The sequence below is a fragment of the Helianthus annuus genome, chromosome 15 (assembly GCF_002127325.2).
Source record: "Helianthus annuus cultivar XRQ/B chromosome 15, HanXRQr2.0-SUNRISE, whole genome shotgun sequence".
Classification (NCBI taxonomy): domain Eukaryota; kingdom Viridiplantae; phylum Streptophyta; class Magnoliopsida; order Asterales; family Asteraceae; genus Helianthus; species Helianthus annuus.
In genome coordinates this window covers 115,181,496-115,196,368 of record NC_035447.2, presented here as the reverse complement: position 1 = coordinate 115,196,368, position 14,873 = coordinate 115,181,496, and the positions used below count along the sequence as shown (strand labels likewise).

The following is a 14,873-nucleotide window of genomic DNA, read 5'->3' as shown; positions in this document are numbered from 1 at the left end:
GGATGCAGATAGGTGTTCAAAACAAAACTGGATCCGAATGGGAACATTGAACTCTACAAAGCGAGATTGGTTGCAAAGGGCTACACTCAGAAAGAGGGAATTGATTATCAAGAGACGTTTTCACCTGTCTCTCGTAAAGATTCATTAAGGATCGTCATGGCCCTAGTAGCTCATTTTGATTTAGAGCTGCATCAGATGGACGTTAAAACCGCTTTCCTTAACGGAGACTTAGACGAAGATGTTTACATGAAACAACCTGAAGGCTTTAAACCTGAAGGTCAGAAGCATCTAGTCTGTAAGTTGAAGAAATCCATTTACGGGTTAAAACAAGCATCACGTCAGTGGTACCTCAAGTTTGATGAAGTCATGAAGAAACAAGGTTTTATGAAGAATCAAGTGGATCAATGCACCTACCTCAAGATGAGTGGGAGCAACTTTACTATACTTGTCCTTTACGTAGATGATATTCTATTGGCAAGTAATAGTTTAGACATGTTGCATGAGTCGAAGCGGTTACTCTCGCATAACTTCGACATGAAGGATCTCGGAGATGCTTCTTACGTATTGGCATCGAAATCCACCGGGATAGACACAAAGGGATCTTAGGATTGTCTCAGAAGGCTTACATAGATCGTGTCCTTACACGTTACAACATGCAACAGTGCAAACCCTCCGTCGCTCTAGTAGTTAAAGGAGATGTTTTCGGTTCATTCTAATGTCCGACAACAGAGGTTGATAAGGAGCAAATGAGCCAGATACCTTACGCGTCAGTAGTCGGGAGCCTGATGTATGCTCAAGTCTGTACTCGCCCAGATATCGCTTATATTGCTGGAATGCTAGGCCGTTATCAGACTAATCCTGGCCTAGATCACCGGAAAGCAGCTTAGAAGGTACTTCGATATCTGCAAGGGACGAAAGACTCTAAAATGACTTATAGAATAAGTGATCATTTATAAGTGGTGGGCTGTTCTGATTCTGACTTTGCCAAATGCAAAGATGACAAGAAATCCATTTCGGGCTATATTTTTATGTTAGCAGGCGGCCCTATCTCTTGGAAGAGTCATAAACAACAGTTGACCACAACTTCCACAATGATGGCAGAATACATTGTTGTTTATAACGCAACCTGTCATGGAATGTTGATTAGAAATTTAATCACTGGACTCAAAGTCGTTGATTCCATTTCTATACCATTGAAGCTTTATTGTGATAATTCAGCTGTCGTTAGTTTCTCGAACAGTAACAGTTCGACTGGAGCTGGTTTATATCTCGATACAAAATATCTGTTCGTACGTGAACGAGTTGAGGAAAATAATCTTTGTATCGAGTATATTAGTACTAAAGATATGCTTGCAGATCCGATGACTAAAGGTCTCCCTCCTAAGGTTTACGAGAACATGTTCGGAATATGGGATTTAGTAAAGGCCTTATTTGAGCATATTGGCATTTCAAACAAAGGGCTTATGCGTATTTTGATCTTGACGATTAGGTTTTAAATTAAGGCTATAGTATGACTAATGGGGGTCCTGAGTCGCATAATGATTCAACGGCTGTATTTCTCTGCTATAGTACTTGTTTAAGGCTAAAGTGAGTGTTAACTCCTGATCAGGCTTATCTAATACTCATAGTAAATGATTACTCGGCTAAGTGGGAGAATGTAAGATTAAATATATTATGTTTAATATTTAATCTAGTAGCCATTATAATTATTTACATAATATAGATCAAAATATATAATAACCTATTAAATAATTAGTTGGTAATTGTTGATGGGCCATATTACCCTTATTAACTAATTAGGTTTCCTCTTGGGTGCTTATATAAGGAGACTTATGTGGAGGTTAAAAGTTACACACTTAGACAGATAACCTAATTAGTATAACATCATAATCGACATCCTCTCCATAGCCGATACCCTTTTCGGTTTTCATAATCACCATCATCAGTCAGCACCCTAAGGAGGAACCAGATCACACTGACAAACATGTCGAACTCTATGGCATCATCTTTCATGTTTTCCATTATGATTAAACAGAACTAATCCAACACTGATTTGATACTTATTTTGTCCTAAACGTTATTCCGTCCAATTAAATACAGATTGTGTATGTACATCGTATAAAGTCCAATTCACACATACTAGAGTCAAACCCAATTCACACATACTAGAGAATCCAATACATCTTATACGAAACACCAAAAAAACATATAATGAATCACGCAACGCTCGACGATAAATAACACTAGTTGCTATAAACTGTCACATGTGCCTCCGTGAGTCTGTGGTTTCATATGTGACACCACTATGTGCATGAAAAAAAGGCTGTGTACTACAACTTTAACATACATTAGGACTTGGTCAGACTTCTACCAAAACTCAATTTTCGAATTATAACATCTAAATAGGGTTGTAAACGAACCGAACGTTCAGCGAACAGTTCGTGAACCGTTCGGCGGGAAGTTCGTTTATGTTCGTTCATTTAATAAACGAACGGACATGAACAAGAAATTTCGTTCGATTAGCTAAATGAACGAACATGAACAGAGGTCTTGTTCGTTCGATTGTGTTCGTGAACGTTCGGTAAGGTGTTCGTGAACGTGTTCATGAACATTCGTTGATTTGCGTTCGTTTATGTTCGTATGTTTGTGTTTTAATTGAAGATCTTTGTACTTTCTTATATTTTATTTGTACTTTATATATTATTAAACTTTTATTTATTTTATTACCCTAACAATTAAACTAGGAAACCCACTTTCACCTTGTTTATGCATCATTTCCCTTTCATTTCTCAATATTTACATCAGCAAATACGATCGACCTCCCTTCCACAATAAGGGATTCAAGTTCGAGTGCTACTCTCTGGGCCATCTATCTTTATCCTTCGTCACGTACGCCAAATTTATTTGTGTTCGTTTGTGTTCGTGAACCGTTCGCGAACACACTCATTTCCTTAATGAACGAACACGAACATAAAATCTCGTTCGGTAAGTGTTCATGAACCGTTCGTGAACACATTTATTTCCTTAACGAACGAACACGAACAAGGCCTTGTTCGTGTTCGTTCGGTTCGTTTACAGCCCTACATCTAAATTCTTCATTTTCATTCATTCTCATTTTAAAAGCATGCATTTATGGTTCCAATAGCTTTTTTTTTCTCATGACCAATTGAACTCCATATTATGACTCGCTTGACTGATTTTATCAAACTTTTGTCTTCTAAGTTCTAACCGAAACATACTTATGCAACCCAAAATATCATAATTTGGTTTATCCAACATCAATACAACACACTATAGATACTTCACGAGTACCAAGGTAGATATGTGTAGTCTTCATTACTTATATCACTACATATCAACTCTTTACACACTCACATAAGATACATAACACCAACTATATGGTCCTTTGTGCCTCAACCCATTTATGCTCGGCTTTAAACCGAGCTAGCTTGGCTCGGCTTGGTTTGGCTCGGTTTTGAAAAGAAAAACTAATACATGGCTTTTAAAATTCAGTTTTCTAGAATATTATTCAATAATTCAAAAGATTATATCTAAAATAAGCTCAACCTAATACATTACAAGCGAAAATCAAGTTTACAGCACAAAATAAATTCTTAATTTCAACGAAATACAATATTCTTAGCATGGTAGTCAACCTTCGAGTATGTTATAGATATCAAATTACACTCCTAATTATGTGTAAATAATAATCAGTTTTTTATTTTTTGTGATATATTATAATATATATATATGTAAAATATATTAAAAGTAAGTTAATCCGAGGTAAGCCGAGCCGAACTGGTATGCGAGCAAAGCGAGCCAATTCAGCTCGTTACGAGCCGAGCCGAGCTAGGCTCACTTTCTAACCGAGCCACGTCGAGCGAGCTTTTTCCGAGCTAAATCTGAGCAAGCTTCGAGCCATGACATATTTAGTCACACAACTTTAATTAGGTTATTTTTTTAATTTTAATTATTTATCCTTACACTTTATTATAATTATAATTACTATTTAGACGTTCAAGTTTTAATTTTTTTCCTTTTACGCTTTACTGTAATTACTATCTGGGCCTTGAACTATTATTTTTTTTCCTTTTACATATTTTTTGTCGTTTCTTTTTAGTTTTTTTCTTAACGTAATATTTTTTTAATTTTCGTATATACAGTTGTACATAGGTTATTTTATTTACATTCTGAACCCGCCGCAAGTACTTGTTTTTAAGGTTATAACGAGTGTCGGTACCTAAACAAACTGAACCAATAATTTTTCCGCGACTTTCGAACATACTATTGTGATATGGTTTTTTTTATCATCACATAGAATGTCAAGTCTTGACTTGCGTATTTTTATCTATGTTTCAAAACCGTTGCTAGCCAGTTAAAATCATAATTTTCTTCATAAAATATCAATTATATATATATATATATATATATATATATATATATATATTTTGCTTTTTTACATGATTCCCCAACAAAAAAGAGTTCCTCATCTCTCTGTATTATTATTCCTCCCAAAAACCCCTAAAAAACCCTCGTCACCTCTCAACAAATCCATGAAGCTCCTCCGTCAAATCTCCGGTAGGTTTCCGTCCACTCTCACCTCCACACTCTCTATATCTATATCTATATCTATATCTCATCACTGATCCAATATGTATTCATTTTTATCATTTCATCAGCAAATCGCCAGTCACTACTCGCAGCAATCGGCCGTCGTCACTTCGCCGTTTCCGCCGATGAATACGCCAAGAGAAATTACGCTAACAATGTGTCGGAATACAACACTGTTATCGGATCTATTACTTCTCAACGAAGGTATCTTAATTGTTCAGATTTTGTTATAGTAATGGTTTTTGTTGTTAGATTTAGGTTTTAGGGTTAGGTTCTATGGATTTGTTAGTTTAGGAGGTTGATTGGGATGTTTTATGTGTAGGAATTGGTTGTTGAGAGATGTTTATGATGATATGATGCTGGATGGAGTGAGGCCGGAGAAGGATACGTTTCGTGCGTTGATTGCCGGGAGTATGAAAGGCGTCCGGTTGCAGGATTGTTTCTTTTTTCGTGATGAAATGAAGTCCATGGGTTTGATACCTGATGTAAGGTTTTTTACTCGCGTTTAGAGGTGTAAATGAACCGGCACTGTTCAGTGGGAAGTTCGTTTGCGCTTATTTGGTTAATAAATGAGCGAACACGAACAAGAAATTTTGTTTGATTAGTCAAATGAATGAAAAATGAGCAGAAGCCGTGTTCGTTTAATAGTGTTTCTGAACGTTTGGTAATGTGTTCATTTACGTTCATTTGTTTATATTTAGTTGTTAATAGTTTTTTCTTTATATTTTTTTAATGAATGTAGTTTATTACTGTAACATTTAAACTAGAAACCCTAGTACTCACATCGTTTATGTGCCATATCTATGCCTATTTTTCATGTGTAGTTTTTTTGGGCCTTGTGAATGTTCCATTTGATTTGGAAAAGTAGATAATGTTGGCAACAAAGCATCAATTGAATATAGGTCATGTAATCTGATGCTATTTATACATTTATACGTGACGTTTCGTGATTTACCTTTTGGGCTTTAGGTTCTTTAGTTCTCACCTATATTGCTTATGTGATTGCTCTTCAGTTGGTTTTTTACACTTCATGGTTTTGTAACATTTCTCATATCTTTAATAGGTTGTTTTGTACAACTTCATGATCTCAACATGCGGGAAGTGTAAGAATTCTGCTGAGGCAACACGGGTATCTTTTCGTTGTATTTTTATCATACCTCGATAGACATTAGACAACAGCATATGATGATATGATTATACACTTGTAACTATTTGCTGTTTCTGTAAACGAAGATATTTGAAGAAATGAAGAAGCTTGAAGTAAAGCCTAATGGACAGACATTTATCTGTTTGATTAATGCATGTGCAGCCTCTGGTCGAGTAGATCAAGTGTAGGCATTTGTTTTCATCCCTTTGTTTCATCCCATATCATTAAGGCCACCCGGGGAGCAGCGTGATGAACCAACATCCACGCGTTTTATAACGTTAAACACCGCCGCCGCGGCGCCGCCCCAGTTTATCACGCGTGGAATATAAAACCCGTGGCCATGAACACGCGTTATTTTGTTACCGTTGTGGGATGTGAGCCGTTGGTATATGACCGTTGGAAGGAGGAGTTTTATAAAAAAAACCTTCTGTCCATTTTTTTATATACATTCAATCTTCAAACCTCAAAAAAATACAATCCTTTTCATCTACAAAAATACAATCTTGCATAACTTTAAAAATGGAATTTCCAGCGGATTCGTTTCCGATAGACACCGATAGCGATAGGTTTTCTTTATGTATCTTTTTATTTTTATATGTTTATTTTTAAGTTGTAACCTAAAATATGTCTAGAAATATTGTTTTTTATTGACATGAAATTTATACTTTATAATTTTATTGTTTTATTGTTAATTTATAATTTTAAAAATAAAAAAAAACCATCACTAGTGATGGGCATCCCTAATAAAATCCATCACTAGTGATGGAATAAAGCTCGATGACGTGGCGAAACTTGATTGGATGTTGTGAGTGATGGAATTCCATCACGAGCGCCCCTACCCCCCTAATACCATAATGGTTATTAGTACAAGTGATGTCAATTGACGGTTAGTTAATATTGGTATGGGATTTCAGATATGCGATTATTCGTGATATGACTGCCGCTGGTCTTGGTTTAAACAAATTTTGCTATGCGGGGCTCATCGCTGCACATAAGAACAAGACACCATTAGCAGAGGACACATCTGCCAAGGTAAAGTTAAGAAACTAATCTTGTTAAATACCGTGTTTATGATTCCATATTTAAATGTTTTCCTTTGTTTGAATAGATTCTGGAGCTGGTTGAGCAGTCTAAAGGGTGGTCTTCGATAGAACAGACAAGGGACAGCGCTGAAAATGTCATGATGGGCATTACCGAGGAAGAGTTGTACAATATTCCTACCGCTAACTATGTTCACCGCAGGGGTGGTTTTGTGCTAAGATTCCTTACGGTATATCATGTTGCTTTTCACGCTTGTGCTGACCTCAAGGATGTTCAGGTACTATCAAAATCTTTAAATTTGTTTTAGTCAAACGTTATTGCTACAATGCGATTGTTAAACGTTTTGCTTGTTCATTGCTACATTGTCTTTTTCACTTTTTGCCATGTTCATTGTTGCAGGCGGTGGATACTCTTCAGGAGATGCTAAAGAAGGACAACAGAACTCCCGATGTTTTCATATTGATGCATATTATGAGGTAATAAGTAATAGGAATCGGTTTTTTTGTCGTTTTGTTTATCTTTCTAAACTTATTTCTTTGTTGATCTTTTGCGCGTCATGTTTCATATCTTAAGGTGTTACCTAAATTGTGGAGACATTGATCGTGGGCTTAAAGTCTTTGAAGAGTACATGAGCTCAGGCAGCCCAGCTGTGCCAGAGCTCTATGCTGTAAGTTTAGGAGGATAAATACGGTTATTTAGTCTGTAAACAACAAATACGGTTATCTTATCGTGCATATATTTAATTTTACCAATCTTACTATAGACACTTATAGAGGGAGCCATGACTGGCTACACTGCAAAGGGTATGGAAATAGCTCTCGACAAACTGGTAAACTACTGATGATGATGTGGCACCATATATTGTATGTTAATGCTTGTTTAGTATGTTGCTAATTGCTGTTTGTTTTGTTGATTCAGAAAGAGATGCTTTCTAGGAACTTTAACCTGAATCCTGCAACAGGCAATGCCCTTCTCCTTGTTGCTTCTGGTGAAAAGGTAAGCAAGCTTTTAACATTTTATTAAACTCGTTTATATTATTAATATAATATAATTTTTTGTTTGCAGACTGGGGGATACACGATTGCTAATATGGTATGGGATCTGATGCAAGCACGTAATATAGTTCCATCTCTTGCTGCTTGTCAAGCGTATCACAATGGCTTAAAGGTGAATGGACCTCATCTCATTTAATCTCGGTCATGATTAGTTGTTTAAACATCCATTTTTTTATTAATCTTAGCTGGTCTTTGACGATTACAAAAGTTTTTTTTTTTTTTTTTTTTTTTTTATTTTTTTTTTATGTAAAACGACTTAGGAGGCTTTATGCATAAAAAACACTTGAACTAATTTTATGTGTATTATTTCTAATCAAACTTTTTTTTTCTAACTTTTGACCTGTTTGATCTCTTGTCGACCCGTTCTTAAGTAAATGGGGTCTAAATTGCCACTTATATATATATAAGAAATTTTGGTTTTGCATGCCCGTGTTTGTTCTCATATGGATAGTTTTTTGGATGAAAAATTAGGAACGAGAGATACCTGAAGACGATCCAAGACTGATGTTGGTGTCGCGTACTCTCGACAATTTGCGTGGAAGATATGGGAGGACTCCGACTAACTTTGGAGGCAGAAGATGATGATAAAGGTGTGTTTTATCAAGTATTTGTTTTTGTTGTACTCTAGGCACAAGTTTTGATAGTTACTTTGGGTTCTTAATTTTTGTTCCTCATGAATTTGACCAAAAGTTTCTTCTTTTTCAAGATTTTCCGCTTTGCAAATAAATGGTAATACAAGTCTTTGTTGCCCTTTTAAAATTTGTGTTTATGAATCTTTCATTTGATAGTTCCAAATGATAAAGCTACTTTCCCAACTTTAGCAGTGATTTTAAAGGGTGATTTAACTTGACTTTTTCTAAATCAAATCACATGACTTTAACATCACAATTTCATATACATTGAGCTCACATTGAAGCACATCACACCAACAATTCAAGGTCCTACATTTTCCTTTGAGCGTCACATAGGGAGGATACCTCAATGCTCGAGTGAGAACTTTTATTGTACGAAAACTCTACCAATGGCAGGGAGGCGTCCCAAACTTCCTACAAACTGTATCATACCTGAGCGTAACATGAGTGAATCATTCTCACTTTGTCCAACAAACTACGCATTGTTCTGATTTCCGTTTGCAATTTCCTCTAAAACCTCAAGGTTGGATGCAAATCCGGTCTCTATTACACATGCACCCCATGTCTTGTCCCAATATCTGTTGAACATGAGACTCCCCAACATGCAGAATATAAGCGCTTTTTGTTCGGTGATCAATCATAACGAAAATAGCATAAGATCTTTCAGTTGTTTTTGAAAGTTTAGCCACCAAATTCATAGTGGAATGCTTTCATATCCACATAGGGATTTCCAGGCATTCCAATGCTGGTTTGTTTTGAAGAAAATGCTTTAGGATGTGATTTCTTTTTGATCTTTCTTTGGTTAGTTATAGACATAGCATGAGCAATGACTACACAGCTAATAAAACAATTATTTTCCAAAAAGGACTGGATGTAGAGATGACTTGTGTTGCATTTGTATCCTGTTAGTTGAATGTTAGAATATAGAGTAAACTTCTGTTTTGCTCCCTGTGGTTTGGTCACTTTAACGGTTTTGCTCCAAACCTTTAAAAATAGCCATTTTACTCCCTGATGTTTCGGTTTTTTTTGTCAGTTTGCTCCCCGCCTCTAACTCCATCCATATTGTTTGTTTTTCCATTTTGCTCCCCCAGGGAGCAAACTGGCAGCAAAACCAAAACATCAGGGAGTAAAATGGCTATTTTAAGCCGTGTCAGAACTCGTAAAAAGGCTCGTGGAGCCGTGTGTGACTGTAGAATAAAAACAAACCATAGTATAAAAAAACAGCCCCATAGTATAAAAATATAAACAAATAATTGTAGAAGTAATAACCAACTCATCACTTCGTATTATCTGGATATTGTTCATATTGTTGTAGCAACTGAAATCTTTTTAATTAAAAAATATGCATCTAAGTTGTCAATCGAAATAAAAAAAGAAAGGGTATGGATAATTGGAAGGATGAGAGAAAGAAAGAAAAAGGATATTGATGATATATAATTCCAATATGTAAGGTCTATGAGTCATCTCAGAAAAAATCTGCGTAATAAAGCACCAATACGGATTCATCATTAAATGGATCTGCTCGTCGAACAAAAAATAAAGAGCTTCGAGCCGATAAAGACTAAGAATATCGACTCAAGAACTAATAGCTCCGTTGTAAAATTCAGACCTAACCATTAAGTAAGAAGCGATTGGAACGATGGAACCTATGAATTCAAAAGATTTTAGTGAAAATGAATTCGAATGATTCATTGATCGGGGTGGCGGAACCGGCCAGAGACCAATTCATCTATTCGGAAAAGTTATGAACTAATGATAGAACTGAAATAGAAATTGAAAGAGTAAATATTCGCCCGTGAAAACTTTATTTTCTTGGATTGCTAAAATTGGGTCAACCCAATACGATAAAGAGTAAAACAAAAGAAAGATTTGTTTTAACATTCTAAAATATACAAATATAAGAAAAAAGAGTTATTTAATATAAATAGATTTAGTTATCTATACAAACAAGATACACAAATGAATAATAGATTTGATCTAGATTAAATGAAATCAATGATTCAGTATATTACTTATTAAATACATGTATATCTTAATTCAAATTATATTCTATCTGAATTGAATTCAAAATCTTTAATTTGAATTGATTTTATTCGCGATGAGCTGAATGAGAAGAAACTCTCACGTCCGGTTCTGTAGTAGAGATGAAATTCAAAACAAACCATCAACTATAACCCCAAAAGAACCAGATTCCGTAAACAACATAGAGGAAGAATGAAGGGAATATCTCATCGAGGTAATACTATTTGTTTTGGTAAATACGCTCTTCAGGCACTTGAACCCGCTTGGATCACATCTAGACAAATAGAAGCAGGTCGACGAGCAATGACACAAAATGCACGTCGCGGTGGAAAAATATGGGTCCGTATATTTCTAGATAAACCAGTTACAGTAAGGTCCGCAGAAATACGTATGAGTTCAGGTAAAGGCTCTCCTGAATATTGGGTAGCTGTTGTTAAAACAGGTCGAATCCTTTATGAAATGGGTGGAGTAATAAGCTAAGGAATAAATTACAAGTTTTGTCCTTTATGTTTGTACCAAATTGCAGGCGATGTCCTTTACCTTTAAATTTGACGAGTTTTGTCCTTAACGTTTCAAAATCCTACACGTTATGCACTTTAGCCCTAACCTAGCTAGATTTTTTTTGTTAAATCAGAAAATACAAGGGTATTTTAGTCCTTTTACCTAATTATTTAAAAATATTTAAATAAAATATATCAAAATTAAATATTAAAAGTCAATCTCTATTTCACTCCAACCCCTCTCTCATCAGTCCACCCCTCTCTCTCACATCAGTCCTCCACCATCAATCACCTCCCCCACCATCAACACCACCCCACCCCACCCCACCCCTACCCGCCCCCACCAACCATCACCTCATGTTCCTCATTTGTCCTGATCTTTTTTTCTGCATTTTTGGTAGGATCAAATTAGGCTGAGACTAGTTAGCCTCAAATTGCTTCAAATGAGCATTGCTCTTGAGTGATCATTATATGTCTGAACAAATTACTTCAAAACCAAATTGCTTTTCAGTTGCATTGCTGTTTATTTATATTTAAGAAATACACTCAAGATTTAATGCACTAAATCTCAAAGCAAGAACTCATGAAAGTTGAAGATTCTTCTATATCTATAGACAAACTTCAACAGTATACCCTTAACGAAAATCAACACTGTTTCGGTTTTGACAGTTATACCCTTAACGAAAATCAACACTGTTTCGGTTTTGACAGGAAAAACAGTTGGGTCATGCATATAACAAAAATGGTCATCAGGTTTGTTTCATTTTGGCTAAAGTGTAAAACTATCGGTTAATGCATACGTGATCACATAACCAGGATGACAAGAAACACTATGTTCACAAACCTTATATACACATGAAACCCATTTCCATGTCATTCACACATCCCATTCAAGATAGCAGAAACCAGTTACTAATATATAACATGTTCCAAGATTCGATATGTTGATATTATTGTCATACTATTTGAGATCAACTACAACAGCCGCCGCTCTGAGCAACTGTTCCGTCTCTTGCTCCTGTGCCTTGAGGACGCCCATATCCGACCTTGATCCCAGATGACTAATCACCCAAAAACAGAATAATAATAATAAAAGGTCTCACTAAGTTTATAAAATCAAGCTAGAAAAGAAGAAAAAACATTGCATAGGTTTGTTTTACCTCATTGGACACATCAAATACACCTTCCTGGATCTTCTGAAGTATCTTCTCAGCAGTCTTCAAAAAAGCCTGTATATATAAATAATAATTAAAAAAATCATTAAAGATCAGAGTACATGTGGCAATTCCGACTTATTTACTTATAAAGATAGGACCGACAAAACAGTACCTCCTCAACATTTTGTGATGTTCTTGCGGATGCCTCTAAGAACAAGAGGTCGTTTTCCTTTGCAAACTGTTCTCCTTCCTCTTTGCTAACAGCCCTTCGGTGGGAAAGATCACTTTTATTCCCTACAAGCATGATTGTCATGTTCGGGTTGGCATGTTGCCGTGCATCTTCAAGCCACCCAGCTAGATGGTTGAATGTTTCCCTCCTACCACAACACTCGTTATAGGTATCTTAAACTACTTATGTAAGCTCGGGTTTTAACGAAAACATATGATAGTTAGATGTACCTAGTAATGTCATAAACGAGAAGTGCCCCGGCTGCTCCTCTGTAATACGACCTAGTGATTGATCTGAATGACTCTTGTCCAGCCTGAACCAAAACAAAATTAACAAAAACAAATCATGCGACGGTCATGCATTCTGCATGTATGTATCTTTCGGTCTAATAATCAAGATAAATAACATTAGAAACGAGTGATACAGGAACAATAAATTCAAGCTTCCAACTTGTATTCTTGAAATATTTGATCCAATCCATTCTTATAAGGGAGTTACTACCCTCAGTTCAGTACTATTTATTATAGTAAATGTTCAACTGTTCAAGAGTACTAGATGAACAGTGGTTGACTCGCTAATCACATTGTCATACAAGTCAGCATTCAACTTTCTTCATTCATTTGTAGTCCGACTTTCCTTGTATCAAGAGAGAACTAGACTAACACACTTAACTCTCTTCATTCATGCATTATATTCCTTTACTATTGAAGCATGGATGCTATGAATCCTTCTATTCACAAATAGGTAGAAAGTATAAACCACAATCTTTTACAGTGGGCAATGGCTTTTAACAACTATGGATGGCCGCAAGACGTTTTTCCTGCGCCTTGCCTCGCCTGGGTGCGAATTGAAAAAGACCCACTCTACATTTCCACCCAACCACACACAGGGCATAACCATACTAAACATCCACACCGGCTATTTACATACATAAAAGGATAATCTGATACAACCCTGGTTAACCCGCAGAATTAATTGGGTCAAACCCGAATCAATTTCATCTTTCAATTTCAAGTTATTATCACAATCTATCCCTAGTAACACCATTCTATTCTACAGTATTAAAAACAAAACATCGCCGGCTAAAAGGAAATTTCTACGATACCAACAATGGAACAATATCATCCGAAGATACTATCAATTAACATTATTTCTTTCACCGTACCAACCAACGCCATTCACAAAGCGATACAATTAAAAAATTCCTAGACATCATTATTCATCAAACACAAAATCATCAACACTAATTCACACTAATCCACAAAACCCTCATCAATAACCATCAACCAATTCACACAAAAAAAAATTAATAATAATAAAAAATAAATAAATAAATAATCTAAAAATAAAAAAACAAAAAGATTAGTAAAACAACCAAAGACAATCACCAGCACCATTTCAAACTAAATATTCATCAATAACGATCAAACAATTCAAAAAAAAAAAAAAATCTAAAAACAGAAAGAAAAAGTTGTGCGTGCCGTAAGGGCAGATTAGTAAAAAAAAGGCACTTACAGTATCCCAAATCTGAAGCTTGACAGGCCTACCATGAATGGAGACCATACGAGCACCAAATTCGACTCCAATAGTCAAATCATGAACCGGTTGAAACCGCTTATCAGTGAATTGCAACAACAGACAGGATTTCCCCACACCTGAGTATCCAAACAACAAAAATGGTTAATTTTGACTTGGGTTGAAAAGGGTCAAAATTGGACGTAGGGTTTAGATGATGATGATGAAGCAAATAAAGTGAAGAAGGAGTACCTGTGTCGCCGATGATTATGTATTTGTAAAGGTAATCGTACGACATTGTTTTTGTTTAACCTAACAACAGTAAAAGATGAATATGGTGATGATGATGATTATTATGATTTCTTGTGTGGGGGTGGGGTTTATGCTTCTTCTGTCGAAGAAAACTTGACGTGGCGGATACCCTTTATTTCATTTGATAAGATCAACTTTAGAATCCAATTTTGATTTAAGGGCATGTTTGGCTAAGTTTTTGAAAGAACTTATTAATTTATTGGCTTTTTGAAAAATCATTAGCTCTAAAATGATGTTTGGCAATGAGAGTGTATGTGAGGGGAAAAAACCAATAAATCAATAAGTTACTCTATACTGACTTTCCCAATAAGTCAATAAGTTGTTTCAAAAAGCTTAGCCAAACATGCCCTTATTAAGAGAGGGTATTTTGGGTTGAGTTTTGAGAATAGATTATGCGTTTTGAATAATCAGATAATTAACTGTAACAAAACGTGATGTTGAAAGATAGTATTTGGATTTGATTATGTTGCTTGATATCACAATAATCAGATAATCAACTATTTTAGTGTTTGACAAATATATATTTAAAAAAATAAACAACTGAAAAGTCTTTTCTAAACGCAAATAATCAATTTTTGGAAAACTGCGTTTTTTTTTGCAGTGGGGGGGGGGGGGGCTGCTTTTGGAAAACTGCGTTTTGTAACTTTCTAAA

At 35.5% G+C, this 14,873-nt stretch overlaps 2 protein-coding genes across 2 annotated transcripts; one reads left to right on the top strand and one right to left on the bottom strand.

Annotated features, from left to right (window-relative positions):
- The first annotated feature begins 4,467 nt into the window (after positions 1 to 4,467).
- Positions 4,468 to 8,613, top strand: LOC110912209 (pentatricopeptide repeat-containing protein At4g35850, mitochondrial). The gene is made up of 13 exons (XM_022156886.1): positions 4,468 to 4,578; positions 4,680 to 4,815; positions 4,934 to 5,096; positions 5,675 to 5,740; positions 5,845 to 5,942; positions 6,673 to 6,790; positions 6,867 to 7,076; positions 7,199 to 7,275; positions 7,373 to 7,466; positions 7,563 to 7,628; positions 7,718 to 7,795; positions 7,865 to 7,966; positions 8,326 to 8,613. Exons 1-13 carry the CDS (start codon positions 4,554 to 4,556, stop codon positions 8,434 to 8,436), a joined length of 1,344 nt encoding a protein of 447 aa, XP_022012578.1. The 5' UTR covers positions 4,468 to 4,553; the 3' UTR covers positions 8,437 to 8,613.
- A 3,178-nt stretch (positions 8,614 to 11,791) lies between these two features.
- On the bottom strand, positions 11,792 to 14,320 carry LOC110912208 (ras-related protein RABB1b). The gene is made up of 6 exons (XM_022156885.2): positions 14,162 to 14,320; positions 13,910 to 14,049; positions 12,625 to 12,707; positions 12,338 to 12,542; positions 12,169 to 12,237; positions 11,792 to 12,069 (listed from the first exon to the last, which is right to left on the bottom strand). Exons 1-6 carry the CDS (start codon positions 14,205 to 14,207, stop codon positions 11,980 to 11,982), a joined length of 633 nt encoding a protein of 210 aa, XP_022012577.1. The 5' UTR covers positions 14,208 to 14,320; the 3' UTR covers positions 11,792 to 11,979.
- Positions 14,321 to 14,873: the final 553 nt, after the last annotated feature.

What these genes read in the sequence shown, in the direction of transcription:
- LOC110912209 (XM_022156886.1), top strand. Translation starts at nt 4,554, where the DNA reads ATGAAGCTCCTCCGTCAAATCTCCG. An exon ending in TCTGGTCGAGTAGATCAAGT is followed by an intron (nt 5,943 to 6,672) that starts GTAGGCATTTGT and finishes ATGGGATTTCAG; the next exon opens with ATATGCGATTATTCGTGATA. An exon ending in ATATTGATGCATATTATGAG is followed by an intron (nt 7,276 to 7,372) that starts GTAATAAGTAAT and finishes TCATATCTTAAG; the next exon opens with GTGTTACCTAAATTGTGGAG.
- LOC110912208 (XM_022156885.2), bottom strand. Translation starts at nt 14,207, where the DNA reads ATGTCGTACGATTACCTTTACAAATACATAATCATCGGCGACACAG. An exon ending in CTCGTTTATGACATTACTAG is followed by an intron (nt 12,543 to 12,624) that starts GTACATCTAACT and finishes GTGTTGTGGTAG; the next exon opens with GAGGGAAACATTCAACCATC. An exon ending in CATCACAAAATGTTGAGGAG is followed by an intron (nt 12,238 to 12,337) that starts GTACTGTTTTGT and finishes TTATATATACAG; the next exon opens with GCTTTTTTGAAGACTGCTGA.